The sequence below is a fragment of the Taudactylus pleione genome, unplaced genomic scaffold (assembly GCF_031769625.1).
Source record: "Taudactylus pleione unplaced genomic scaffold, aTauple2 ptg000558l, whole genome shotgun sequence".
NCBI classification, from domain to species: domain Eukaryota; kingdom Metazoa; phylum Chordata; class Amphibia; order Anura; family Myobatrachidae; genus Taudactylus; species Taudactylus pleione.
Genome location: NW_028284960.1, coordinates 538,543 through 551,573, shown reverse-complemented (window position 1 = coordinate 551,573; position 13,031 = coordinate 538,543). Strand labels below are relative to the sequence as shown.

General features: G+C 54.1%; 1 protein-coding gene across 2 annotated transcripts in view; it reads right to left on the bottom strand.

The window, feature by feature from the left end:
• Window positions 1-13,031, bottom strand: part of CAD (carbamoyl-phosphate synthetase 2, aspartate transcarbamylase, and dihydroorotase) — a 56,705-nt gene that overhangs the window by 14,990 nt on the left and 28,684 nt on the right. For both annotated transcript variants that reach the window (XM_088452908.1, XM_088452909.1), the window contains exons 8-28: window positions 12,851-12,963; window positions 12,585-12,733; window positions 12,089-12,220; window positions 11,781-12,014; window positions 11,400-11,621; window positions 10,765-10,953; window positions 9,974-10,098; window positions 9,746-9,879; window positions 9,359-9,471; window positions 9,022-9,269; window positions 8,661-8,907; window positions 7,576-7,674; window positions 5,294-5,518; window positions 4,847-5,029; window positions 4,224-4,442; window positions 3,684-3,851; window positions 3,408-3,590; window positions 2,843-2,947; window positions 2,515-2,760; window positions 2,351-2,432; window positions 40-206 (exon numbers count right to left, since the gene is read on the bottom strand). In XM_088452908.1, coding sequence (XP_088309034.1) covers window positions 40-206; window positions 2,351-2,432; window positions 2,515-2,760; window positions 2,843-2,947; window positions 3,408-3,590; window positions 3,684-3,851; window positions 4,224-4,442; window positions 4,847-5,029; window positions 5,294-5,518; window positions 7,576-7,674; window positions 8,661-8,907; window positions 9,022-9,269; window positions 9,359-9,471; window positions 9,746-9,879; window positions 9,974-10,098; window positions 10,765-10,953; window positions 11,400-11,621; window positions 11,781-12,014; window positions 12,089-12,220; window positions 12,585-12,733; window positions 12,851-12,963 — 3,583 coding nt within the window. The remainder of the gene's footprint in view (window positions 1-39; window positions 207-2,350; window positions 2,433-2,514; window positions 2,761-2,842; window positions 2,948-3,407; window positions 3,591-3,683; window positions 3,852-4,223; window positions 4,443-4,846; window positions 5,030-5,293; window positions 5,519-7,575; window positions 7,675-8,660; window positions 8,908-9,021; window positions 9,270-9,358; window positions 9,472-9,745; window positions 9,880-9,973; window positions 10,099-10,764; window positions 10,954-11,399; window positions 11,622-11,780; window positions 12,015-12,088; window positions 12,221-12,584; window positions 12,734-12,850; window positions 12,964-13,031) is intronic.

Here is a 13,031-nt window from a genome sequence, read left to right as displayed (position 1 = left end):
ACCCAAACCCCACAACAAGCTGTTATATGGATTTCTCACCTTCTGTGCCAGTAGGAAGGTGGAGACATCTGTGATGGCAGGAGTGGTGTTTGGCATAGCGCATACCAAGGTAATGCCACCGGCCAGTGCTGCCGCGGTACCGGAAGAGAAATCTTCCTTGTGGGTGGCTCCAGGTTCCCTCAAATGCACATGTACATCAATCAGACCTGAGCAAGGAGATGGGAGGCAGGAACAATGCATGAACAGATGTCCCCTACATACATAAAATACCAGGGACCCCACCTAAGCCTGACCTCCGCTCCCCATCAGCTCCACTGTCACAGAGGACGAGGGCTTCACTCCCCCCCCCCCTACACCCTCAGCCTGACCTCCGCTCCCTGCTCACTACCAGCTCCTCTGTCACTGAGGACGAGGCCTTCACTCCCCCCCTACACCCTCAGCCTGACCTCCACTCCCTGCTCACTATCAGCTCCATTGTCACAGAGGACAAGGCCTTCACTCCCCCCCTACACCCTCAGCCTGACCTCCGCTCCCTGCTCACTATCAGCTCCACTGTCCACTGTCACAGAGGACGAGGCCTTCACTCCCCCCCTACACCCTCAGCCTGACCTCCGCTCCCTGCTCACCATCAGCTCCACTGTCACAGAGGACGAGGCCTTCACTCCCCTCCTACACCCTCAGCCTGACCTCCGCTCCCTGCTCACCATCAGCTCCACTGTCACAGAGGACGAGGCCTTCACTCCCCTCCTACACCCTCAGCCTGACCTCCGCTCCCTGCTCACCATCAGCTCCTCTGTCAGAGGACGAGGCCTTCACTCTCCTCCTACACCCTCAGCCTGACCTCCGCTCCCTGCTCACTATCAGCTCCATTGTCACAGAGGACGAGGCCTTCACTCTCCTCCTACACCCTCAGCCTGACCTCCCTGCTCACCATCAGCTCCACTGTCACAGAGGACAAGGCCTTCTCTCTCCTCCTACACCCTCAGCCTGACCTCCGCTCACTATCAGCTCCACTGTCACAGAGGACGAGGCCTTCACTCCCCTCCTACACCCTCAGCCTGACCTCCGCTCACTATCAGCTCCACTGTCACAGAGGACGAGGCCTTCACTCCCCTCCTACACCCTCAGCCTGACCTCCGCTCACTATCAGCTCCACTGTCACAGAGGACAAGGCCTTCACTCTCCTCCTACACCCTCAGCCTGACCTCCGCTCACTATCAGCTCCACTGTCACAGAGGACGAGGCCTTCACTCCCCTCCTACACCCTCAGCCTGACCTCCGCTCTCTGCTCACTATCAGCTCCACTGTCACAGAGGACGAGGCCTTCACTCCCCTCCTACACCCTCAGCTTGACCTCCGCTCCTTGCTCACTATCAGCTCCACTGTCACAGAGGACGAGGCCTTCACCCTCAAACTTACCCCTAAACCCTGTAAATGCAATATGTATTTCTTATTCTTACTCTCTGGCAATGCAGAGTTTTGGGGTGACTCACAGTAAAATGACCCCTCCAGGTGAGGAGATCTTGCATGAACATGATGGACAAACTGCCGGTAGATGGCAGACATCTGGCAGATCGTATTAGTTCCTAAGGTCTATAATCCCCACTCTGGCCTCTACCCTCACTATTCCAATCCATAAATCCTCACTCTGGCCTCTACCCTCACTATTCCGGAGCCATGAACTCTCTCTGGCCTCTACCTCACTATTCCGGAGCCATAAACACTCACTCTGGCCTCTACCCTCACTATTCCTAGCCATAAACCCTAACTCTGGCCTCTACCCTCACTATTCCGATCCATAAACCCTCACTCTGGCCTCTACCCTCACTATTCCTAGCTATAAACCCTCACTCTGGCTTCTGCCCTCACTATTCCGAGCCATAAACCCTCACTCTGGCCTCTACCCTCACTATTCTGAGCCATAAACCCTCACTCTGGCCTCTACCCTCACTATTCCGAGCCATAAACCCTCACTCTGGCCTCTACCCTCACTATTCCGAGCCATAAACCCTCACTCTGGCCTCTACCCTCACTATTCCGGAGCCATGAACCCTCTCTGGCCTCTACCCTCACTATTCCGAGCCATAAACCCTCACTCTGGCCTCTAACCTCACTATTCCGATCCATAAACCCTCACTGGCCTCTACCCTCACTATTCCGAGCCATAAACCCTCACTCTGGCCTCTTCCCTCACTATTCCGATCCATAAACCCTCACTCTGGCCTCTACCCTCACTATTCCAATCCATAAACCCTCACTCTGGCCTCTAACCTCACTATTCCACGCCATAAACCTCCCTGTTGCCTCCTTACCCACCCAGAAGAAGCGTTTCCACACATGAAGGGCTCACCTGGCAGCCGGATGAGTTTCTGGGACGTCATACAGTCCACGTGAGTCTTTACAGGAGGGGCAGCTCCGATCTGACGCAGAGCCTGGAACAGAAGGAAGGGAACATACAATAACCACCTTCACGAGGGCAAATTCTGCAGCCAATCCAGCAAACCTGCAGCTCACCTCCACAAACAGCTTAGTGCACTTGATGTCAATGATGAGAGGCACGGAATAATCCACAGCAAGACGGCGGGTGCGGTACCCACGGGTAACGAATGAGGAGAGCCTGCGCCCCCCAGAGTTCCGCATGGAAAGGTTGATGACCAAATCAAAGTGGTTCTCAGCCAGGTGGTCCATTATGCTTCCCTGTTTCTCCTTCAGGGGCCCATCACTGTCCGGCTCTTCAAAGGGCCAATCCATAGCCTTTATCTACAAGACAAGACGGAGGTCAGCAGCTGTGCAGTCACCGCATTCGGCACAGGGGGGAGCAGTGAGGGAGACATTAGGTCACCTTGATGCCATGTTCTGTATAGAAGTCCGCAGTGCCCAGGCTGGCGTAAAGACTGTATCCCAGGCTCTCCAGGGTCCGCACTGTGCCTAGCAGCTCACTCTTATTCTGTAAGACAGAGCATTCACCATTGGTGGCTTCCAGTCACATGAGGGCTCAAATTCCCCACTCAGTCCCCGTTCCGTTACTTTAGGTCATTCCGTGCACCTGGAACCACAAGTATCTCAGCATCTCCACCAAGTACATGACAGCACCCAATATGGACACGGCTGAAAGTTTTAGGAGCTATGTTACGCCCATACACAGGTGCGACAGGCTCCGCTAGCGCCACTTGCCCATACAGGCTCCGCTAGCGCCACTAGCTCACGCTGGTGCGACAGGTTCCGCTAGCGCCACTCACCCGCCCATACAGACACTACCAGCAATCTGTGCCCTGGATGTGCAGAGCCACTGGTAAAAGCTGGGCTGTACATGTCAGGTAGTGCTAGCAGTGCACAGTGCTATGATGTGTAGCGGGAGGAGAAAAACACAGGCACCCACCCGCGGGGAAGGGGTGGTGGTCTCTTACCTTGTAGCTGCCAATGGTCAGCAGGATGTTATTCTGGGGAATTTTGAAGCCGGTGCTCAGCATGGCCTTTAGATAGGCCTCGTATCTGTTCTCCCCAAAGCAAGCGACCTCACCTGTGCTGGTCATCTCTACCCCGAGGACCACGTCCGCTCCAGCCAGGCGGGAGAAGGAGAACTGCGGCACCTGGGGCGGAAAAGGCGACAGACAGGTAAAGAACACAACATGGGACTGAGCGTATAACAGGGAGGGTGGCGCGAGACAGACAGAGACACTTACTTTAACGCCCACAATTCCTGTTCCTGTCATAAGCCCAACTGGTTCTACTTCCTCTCCCATAATAACCTGTGTGGCCAGAGCAATCATATCCACCCCAAGCGTCTTAGACACGAAAGGGAAAGAGCGAGAGACTCGGACGTTACACTCAATCACCTTCAGCTGATCATCCTGCGGAGACATTTATAGGTCACAGTAACAAGACATGGGAGCAACTGGGCAAAGACAACCGAGGCCTTCATCATGGGATGGAGAGGAAGTGTGGAAGTATACATAGACAACCGAGGCCTAGCTCATGGGATGGAGAGGAAGTGTGGCCAACAGGGGAGAGATTACAGGACAAGAGGTAATAGGGGAGCGAGAGGTACCAGGGGGAGGGAGAGAGGTACCAGGGGACAGCAGTTAAAGAGAAGGACCATGGGACCTTAACGGTAAGGGAGAACAGGACACTTGGGACGACAGTGGGCATCGGTAAGAGGAAGGGCAGGGAGAGATATTCGGTGTGAATGGGTAGAGAAGCGCAGATAGTGGATGAGTCCGTACCTTGGCAATGAGCTGCAGGTTGAAGGGTCCAGTCACCTGAAGCTCCTGTCCCACCGCATGTACAATTGCCTTGATCCTCTCCAGAGTTTTGGGGGTGATATCTTGTGCAGGGGTGACCAGTGTGGCATCTCCAGAGTGCACCCCAGCATTCTCTACATGTTCCGAAATAGCCACAGCAACCACTACCCCATCGCATGCCACCGCATCCACGTCTATCTCCTGTATGCAACATAGGACATTACTCAGCCCAACTCCAAGCGGACGATGGCGGGAGACAGATGAGCGGGTCACTAAAATGAGTCACCCACTAATAATATATATATATACATACACACACACATATACATACACACACACACACATATATATATATATATATATATATATATATATACACACACACACACACACACACACGCCCCCCCCATGTCAGAAGGGTCAGACAGGACCCCGTATACTGACTAACATCAGGTTGTTTGCAGTGACATTACCCACAGAAGAGAAATGCGTCAGAAAGCCCAATAACTGCTACATGCAGCCCACCCCGGAGGTACATGAGTGTCATCGCATTCATACAGTGACATTACCCCACAGGAGGAGAAATGCGTCAGTAACACACTGACCTTGGCTTCCTGGATAAACTTGGAGATGACCACTGGGTACTCTTTAGACACAGCCAGAGCATTGCTGAGAACCTTCTCTAGATCTTCCTCCGAATACGCCACATTCATGGCAGCTCCGCTCAGTACGTAGGACGGGCGCACCACACAGGGAAATCCCACGGTGTTACAGAACTGCACGGCAGACTGGAAAGAGGTGCCAGCGGAACAATCAGGAACTGCATTCTGCCCCAAGCAAGGCTGTGCCCCCATAACACCCCCTGTGTACCCCACCTCACTAGTGCAGCTATTATGCTAGCAATGGCCCATTCGCACTCACTGGTACCATTTCCTGCGAGATCCCGAGAGACTGCGAAATCTGCTCCACGCTACCAGCAGGAGACCAGTGTTATAGGCAGCAAAAGACAGACGTGTACCATTGCCGAGAGGCATAACAAGGATGAAGCCTACCTCCATGTCTGACAGCTCCTTCCACTGCGGCTGACTAATCCCAATGGTGTCCAGCAGGCGGGAGAACTTGAAACGATTCTCAGCAGAGTCGATGGAATCGGGGGAGGTGCCCAGCACGCGGCACTGCTGGCGGTGCAGGGACATTGCAATGTTATTAGGGAGCTGACCGCCCATGGACAAGATTATCCCTTCAGGGTTCTCTAACTCATAGATGTCCATCACCACCTGAGGCCGGCAAAGAGAAGAGAATGGAGGTCGTCTAATCAGTTATAACTACCAAGACTTTCCCCTCCTCATTGCTCCAAGTACTGTTCTACTGTAAACCATCCTGCTCCAGGGTAACCGTATCCCTGCCATGTCCTGCACTGTTCCTGGCCTCTCTATATCAATCCTAGTACCACCTGCTCCCATCACCGCTTCTGAAGAACCAAGAGCCTGTGACCTTCCCCGGCTATAACCCTGAGCCTGCCCAGCACTGCCCTATCCAATCATCACTCCAGGATAACGCTGAGCCTGCCCCTGTACTGCCCTATCCAATCACCACTCCAGGATAACGCTGAGCCTGCCCATGTACTGCCCTATCCAATCATCACTCCAGGATAACCCTGAGCCTGCCCAGTACTGCCCTATCCAATCATCACTCCAGGATAACCCTGAGCCTGCCCAGTACTGCCCTATCCAATCACCACTCCAGGATAACGCTGAGCCTGCCCCTGTACTGCCCTATCCAATCACCACTCCAGGATAACCGTGAGCCTGCCCAGTATTGCCCTATCCAATCACCACTCCAGGATAACCCTGAGCCTGCCCCTGTACTGCCCTATCCAATCACCACTCCAGGATAACCCTGAGCCTGCCCCTGTACTGCCCTATCCAATCACCACTCCAGGATAACGCTGAGCCTGCCCCTGTACTGCCCTATCCAATCACTACTCCAGGATAACGCTGAGCCTGCCCAGCACTGCCCTATCCAATCATCACTCCAGGATAACCCTGAGCCTGCCCAGCACTGCCCTATCCAGTCACCACTCCAGGATAATGCTGAGCCTGCCCCTGTACTGCCCTATCCAATCACCACTCCAGGATAACCCTGAGCCTGCCCCTGTACTGCCCTATCCAATCACCACTCCAGGATAACCCTGAGCCTGCCCCTGTACTGCCCTATCCAATCACCACTCCAGGATAACGCTGAGCCTGCCCAGCACTGCCCTATCCAATCATCACTCCAGGATAACCCTGAGCCTGCCCAGCACTGCCCTATCCAGTCACCACTCCAGGATAATGCTGAGCCTGCCCCTGTACTGCCCTATCCAATCACCACTCCAGGATAACCCTGAGCCTGCCCCTGTACTGCCCTATCCAATCACCACTCCAGGATAACCCTGAGCCTGCCCCTGTACTGCCCTATCCAATCACCACTCCAGGATAACCCTGAGCCTTGCCCAGCACTGCCCTATCCAATCACCACTCCAGAATAACCCTGAGCCTTGCCCAGCACTGCCCTATCCAATCATCACTCCAGGATAACCCTGAGCCTGCCCAGCACTGCCCTATCCAATCATCACTCCAGGATAACCCTGAGCCTGCCCAGCACTGCCCTATCCAATCACCACTCCAGAATAACCCTGAGCCTTGCCCAGCACTGCCCTATCCAATCACCACTCCAGGATAACGCTGAGCCTGCCCCTGTACTGCCCTATCCAATCACCACTCCAGGATAACCCTGAGCCTGCCCCTGTACTGCCCTATCCAATCACCACTCCAGGATAACCCTGAGCCTTGCCCAGCACTGCCCTATCCAATCACCACTCCAGGATAACCCTGAGCCTGCCCTATCCAATCACCACTCCAGGATAACCCTGAGCCTGCCCAGCACTGCCCTATCCAATCACCACTCCAGGATAACGCTGAGCCTGCCCCTGTACTGCCCTATCCAATCACCACGCCAGGATAACGCTGAGCCTGCCCAGTACTGCCCTATCCAATCACCACTCCAGGATAACCCTGAGCCTGCCCAGCACTGCCCTATCCAATCACCACTCCAGGATAACCCTGAGCCTGCCCAGTATTGCCCTATCCAATCACCACTCCAGGATAACCCTGAGCCTGCCCAGCACTGCCCTATCCAATCACCACTCCAGGATAAAGGTACTGCCCCTCTAGGAATATACAGTACTCCTGAATTTTAGGATGTATGTGTACATATAGCACGTGTTTCCAACTGGTGTGATAAGGCTCCATTGAAGCTGCACCTCACACCCCGCACCTCAGCAGACACTTACCTCAAAGGAGATCTCATCAAAATAAAGCCGATCGCACATGTCATAGTCTGTGCTCACAGTCTCCGGGTTATAATTCACCATTATCGTCTTGAAGCCCATCTGTGAGGAGCGACAGGAGAGGACGATCAGAGGGAACAGGGATACGAATACTAAGGGATAGATTTACTAAGCCCCCGCTGCTCGCCAGCTTTACTCCAGATGTATTTAAAAAGGTGAACAATATTAAACGCAAAAAATAAGGGGCGTTATTAAATATATCCCGGCTTAGCGCTAAAAAACAAACAAGAAGCCACAATCCTACAGGGTCGGTGCAGGGGGACGGGTAACTGGCATTGTGTACTATAGGGCCGGTGCAGGGGGGACGGGTAACTGGCATGGTGTACTATAGGGCCGGTGCAGGGGGACGGGTAACTGGCACGGTGTACTATAGGGCAGGTGCAGGGGGGACAGGTAACTGGCATGGTGTACTATAGGGCCAGTGCAAGGGGACGGGTAACTGGCATTGTGTACTATAGGGCCGGTGCAGGAGGACTGGTAACTGGCATTGTGTACTATAGGGCCGGTGCAGGGGGACGGGTAACTGGCATTGTGTACTATAGGGCCGGTGCAGGGGGACGGGTAACTGGCAGGGTGTACTATAGGGCCGGTGCAGGGGGACGGGTAACTGGCACGTTGTACTATAGGGCCGGTGCAGGGGGGACGGGTAACTGGCATGGTGTACTATAGGTCCGGTGCAGGGGGACGGGTAACTGGCATGGTGTACTATAGGGCCGGTGCAGGAGGACAGGTACCTGGCATTGTGTACTATAGGGCCGGTGCAGGAGGACGGGTAACTGGCATTGTGTACTATAGGGCCGGTGCAGGGGGACGGGTAACTGGCATTGTGTACTATAAGGCTGGTGCAGGAGGACGGGTAACTGGCATTGTGTACTACAGGGCCGGTGCTGGGGGACTGGTAACGGCATTGTGTACTGTAGAACGATCGGAAACAGAAGACCATGCACCAATATGAACACTTTATAGGAAGTTATCTGTGCCGCACTGACATCAGAGAGAACTTATTATAGTCTCGCTTCTCACCGTACCTTGCGCAGTTCCTGGATACAGCCCACCGCACACCAGTCAAACTCCACACTGCTGCCAATACGGTAAACTCCAGACCCAATCACCATGACATGTGGTTCCCGGAAATCCAGGTCATGCTGGTTACCGTTATATGTCAAGTACAGGTAATTGGTCTGCGCCGGCCACTCTGCCGCCACGGTGTCAATCTGCTTCACTATCGGCAGTATCTGCCATTCCTGCCGCATCTTCCTGACCGCCAGCTCCGTGCTACAAGGGGGACACAGGGAAGGGAAATGAGGGGCATTGGCTTGGTTTTCGGTAGAAAGGAATTAGTAGAAGTGAGGAGCCACTTGTGCGGGGACAAAGGCTCGGGGTCCTCACCTCTGCACGGCCAAAGCGATCTGTTTGTCAGAGAAGCCCAGCTGCTTGGCCCGGAGCAGGACGCTGCGCGGCATGGTGCCCTCGTTCTGGTAAGACTCCAGAGAGGAGAAGTGGTCTGTGATGTTCTTCATTTTGTGTAGGAACCACCGGTCAATCTTCGTCAGCTCGTAGAGGCGTTCTATGGTGTAACCATCTCGCAGCGCGGCCGCCAGCACGAAGATGCGTTTATCTGTGGGCGTCTCAAGCTCCTGCCAAAAAGAGAGGACGCTGGTTACATCCTCCCTGATCTGACGCATCAGTAACCCCCCATTCAGACACCTGACCCCGTAATCCTCACCTCTTCAGAAGACGACTTGACGCTATGATCAAACCCCACGCAGTTCTCGTCTACCATGCGCAAGGCTTTCTGGAACGCTTCCTCAAAGTTCCTTCCAACAGACATAACTTCTCCTGCAATATCGGAGATAGATCATCGCATCTCCCCAAAATAACCCACCCCCTGCAGTGCCTGCGTCGGAAACAGGAGATGAATGACGAGATGTAGCAATGACACTGGTATAAGTACACAATTTGTAACTAGTGACAAAAACAACTCAGTATCACGTCATCCAGATATGTACTATTGCCCCAACTACCGTACATGTACAGGCTACACGCTAAGGTGGTCATAAAAACAACGGCCACGTCTTACGGCGCCGCGGAGAACCAAAAATCATTTACTAACCCACGCTCTTCATCGAGCTCCCGATCTTGGTGCTGACCCGCAGGAATTTACTGAGGTCCCAGCGCGGGATCTTCACCACACAGTAATCCAGGCTGGGCTCAAAGTTAGCCGTGGTGGAATTGGTGACGGAGTTCCTGCAGGCCGTAAACGAGCAACCATGAGAAACACACAAACTAAAGCGCCAGATAGCGTGAGAGGAGCCGCGTTACCAACAGCGACCGGGATTACCTGAGTACTGGCAGCGGGATCCCTAAAGCCAGCTTGGCCGCCACGTATGCCAGGGGATAGCCAGTCGCCTTGCTCGCCAGGGCAGAGCTGCGGGAAAGTCGTGCGTTTACCTCGATGATATAATACTGATGAAGAGCAGGAGAGACAAGGGAAGAAATATATTTATTGTCAGCCAGAGAGACTCCTGAGGGAGCGGCCATTCTACATGGGAGTTATCCGGCTCTTATCCCTATTATATACGGCCCACGTCTGCCTGAGGGGGCTTATTTACTGCCTATGGACGGATTGGAGCAGATTTCTCAGTCTAACTCTAAATGGAGACAGACAGGAGGAATTTCAGGCCTCAGTAATAACCGAGCTGCGGCTGCACGAGGGGGATAATCGTGCTCATTCCAGCACCCTGCACCCGCCACAGCCCGTGCAGTCCCTCCTTTCTGCCAGGGGTGCCGCTCCCTGCTCTGGTGCTTCTAGCACACACTGGTCTGTATCTCAGCAGTTTGTTGCATCAGTTGCATGTGCTAGAAGGACCAGAGCAGAGCGCGACGCCCCAGGCAGGTTGAAACGGGTGCAGGGTGCTAGAATGAGCCCATGGTCGGTCTACGTCTTTGTATTCTTACAACTGAGATCTCTCCTGACTGCAGTGATGAACACACATACGAAGTATATAGGATATCATGGACCTCGAAGGACCTCCTCACACCAGGTATGGTCACAGCCCCCCAATACTATGCAGACTAGAGGCCCTTCCAGCTCACCAGTCTGCTGGTCACTGTAGTGCACCCGCTGCTTACCTGCTCGGACTCTGGATTCAGGGCGTACTGGATGTTACACTCTCCCACAATCCCCAGGTGCTGGATAACCTTGATTGCCGTATTGCGCAGCATGTTGTACTCCTGATCATTCAGGGTCTGGCTGGGGGCCACCACAATGGACTCTCCGGTGTGAATGCCGAGCGGGTCCACGTTCTCCATATTACACACCTGAAGGGGCAGAAGAGAGGTGTAAGCAGTGGGACCAGCATGCTATAGGAAAGGCCTAATTTTATACATTATGGTCTATCTATAGGGACATCGGATTGGCTTGTATTCAATGCCTAAATCACCAAATGTGTAGGGGCGACCTCTGTCCTCACACAGGGCACAGGAGGGGGGCAGCCAGGATTAGCTCTGATCACTAATATACTAGGTGGCCGTACAGTGTTAAGGCTACACTCATAGAACGTAAGTGGAGGGCCTGCCCTCTAGTGGTCACTGCTACCAACACCCCAGGCGGCTGCCCTTACATGGGGGCTGGATTAAAAGTTGATCTTTAGCTTTTAGATGAAACATTTTGTCCTTGAACAGACCAGAAAGACAGCGCTGACCCCAAACAGAGGTAACGGATCTCGGCACAGAGAGGAAACAGCTGCAAGAATAAGGTTCCTCACCGTCACGCAATTGTTGTAAGCGTCCCTCACCACCTCGTACTCAATCTCTTTCCACCCCTTCAGCGATTTGTCCACCAGGACCTGGGTTGTATGGGCAAAGGCGTGGCACACCAGGGCAGTCAGCTCCTCTCTTGTGTTGGCAAAACCGGATCCCAGCCCACCCAGGGCATATGCTGATCGTACCAGGACAGGGTACCCAAGACGTTCCGCAGCAGCCTGGGCCTGGGCGAGAATTAAAGAGGAGATAATGAAGAGGCTGCAGTGGGGCAACAAGGGAGCATGCGGAGAGGGTTAGGGACGGGTGGAGGTTGCGGTGGTGTAAGCTCGGATAGGAAATGGTGCTATCCTGCCGATTACCACCAGGGGGCACCGGCTGCTAACCTGCTCCAGAGAGAAGGCCGCCTCGCTGGGAGCCACATGTTCCCCGATCTCTTCCATCTTCTCTACAAAGATCTTACGGTCCTCCGTCATCTCAATGGACCTGACAGGGGTCCCGAGCACCCGCACGTTGTACTTCTCCAGGACCCCGCGTTTGGTGAGCTCCACACCGCAGTTCAGGGCTGTCTGACCCCCGAAGGTTAGCAAGACGCCATCTGGCCGCTCGTTCTTAATGACCTGCGGAGAAGAGATCAGTAACTGGCCTGGGTAATGGTGGGCACACCGGACCTCCCAGCGACGGTAAGACCCACCTGTGTGACGTACTCCGCAGTGATGGGCAGGAAGTACACCTTGTCCGCCAGCCCCTTGGAGGTCTGCACTGTGGCAATGTTGGGGTTTATGAGCACAGTCTGGATATTCTCCTCTTTCAGCGCTTTAATGGCCTAAACAGAGAAAAGGATTATGGGAGCTGCGTTAGCACCATCCGTAGCGGTGTGTATAGTGTCTGACGCCGGTACTCTCAGGATCGAAGACGTGAGGAGAGTTACCATGATGCGTAGAGACTACTCTACATCACCGGCTGGTGAGGGGCCGAAACACAGTATAGGAGGCGACCAAACCTAGTATCACAGCAATGGCGCTCCTCTGAGCCCCAGGTCACTGCGATGACCCATGTTATGTACAGCAATGGCGCTCCTCTGAGCCCCAGGTCACTGCGATGACCCATGTACAGCAATGGCGCTCCTCTGAGCCCCAGGTCACTGCGATTACCCATGTTATGTAAAGACCACATAAAGGTGATTTTACCTGAGAACCAGAGTAGTCAAACTCCCCAGCCTGGCCAATGGAGAGACCCCCGGAGCCCAGGATCAGCACTTTCCGCGGCCTGGACCCCTCCAGCTCAGCAATTCCTGGAGCGTCTTTGTACGTCAGGAGGTCACTCAGGCGCTGTTTCACTGAGGGAAGACACAGAAGGAACATGAGGAGGTCCCTGGGGCTGCCGGTGGTTGGTGTGACTTTTGGTGGAGGTACAGGACAGTTGGATAACGCGTCACCCAGTCCAGGACACTAACCTGTGCCCATTCCCGTGGTCCCGGTTTTCATGTGGCGCACGGTATCCAGGAAAACATCAAACAAACACACAAGGTCCATGGGTCCAGCACGGTGCTCTGGGTGGAACTGGACACTGAAAGCAGAGAGGGGGAGACGACCATCTTACCCAATGTCTCTGCATTGTATCACCCCTTCCCACCC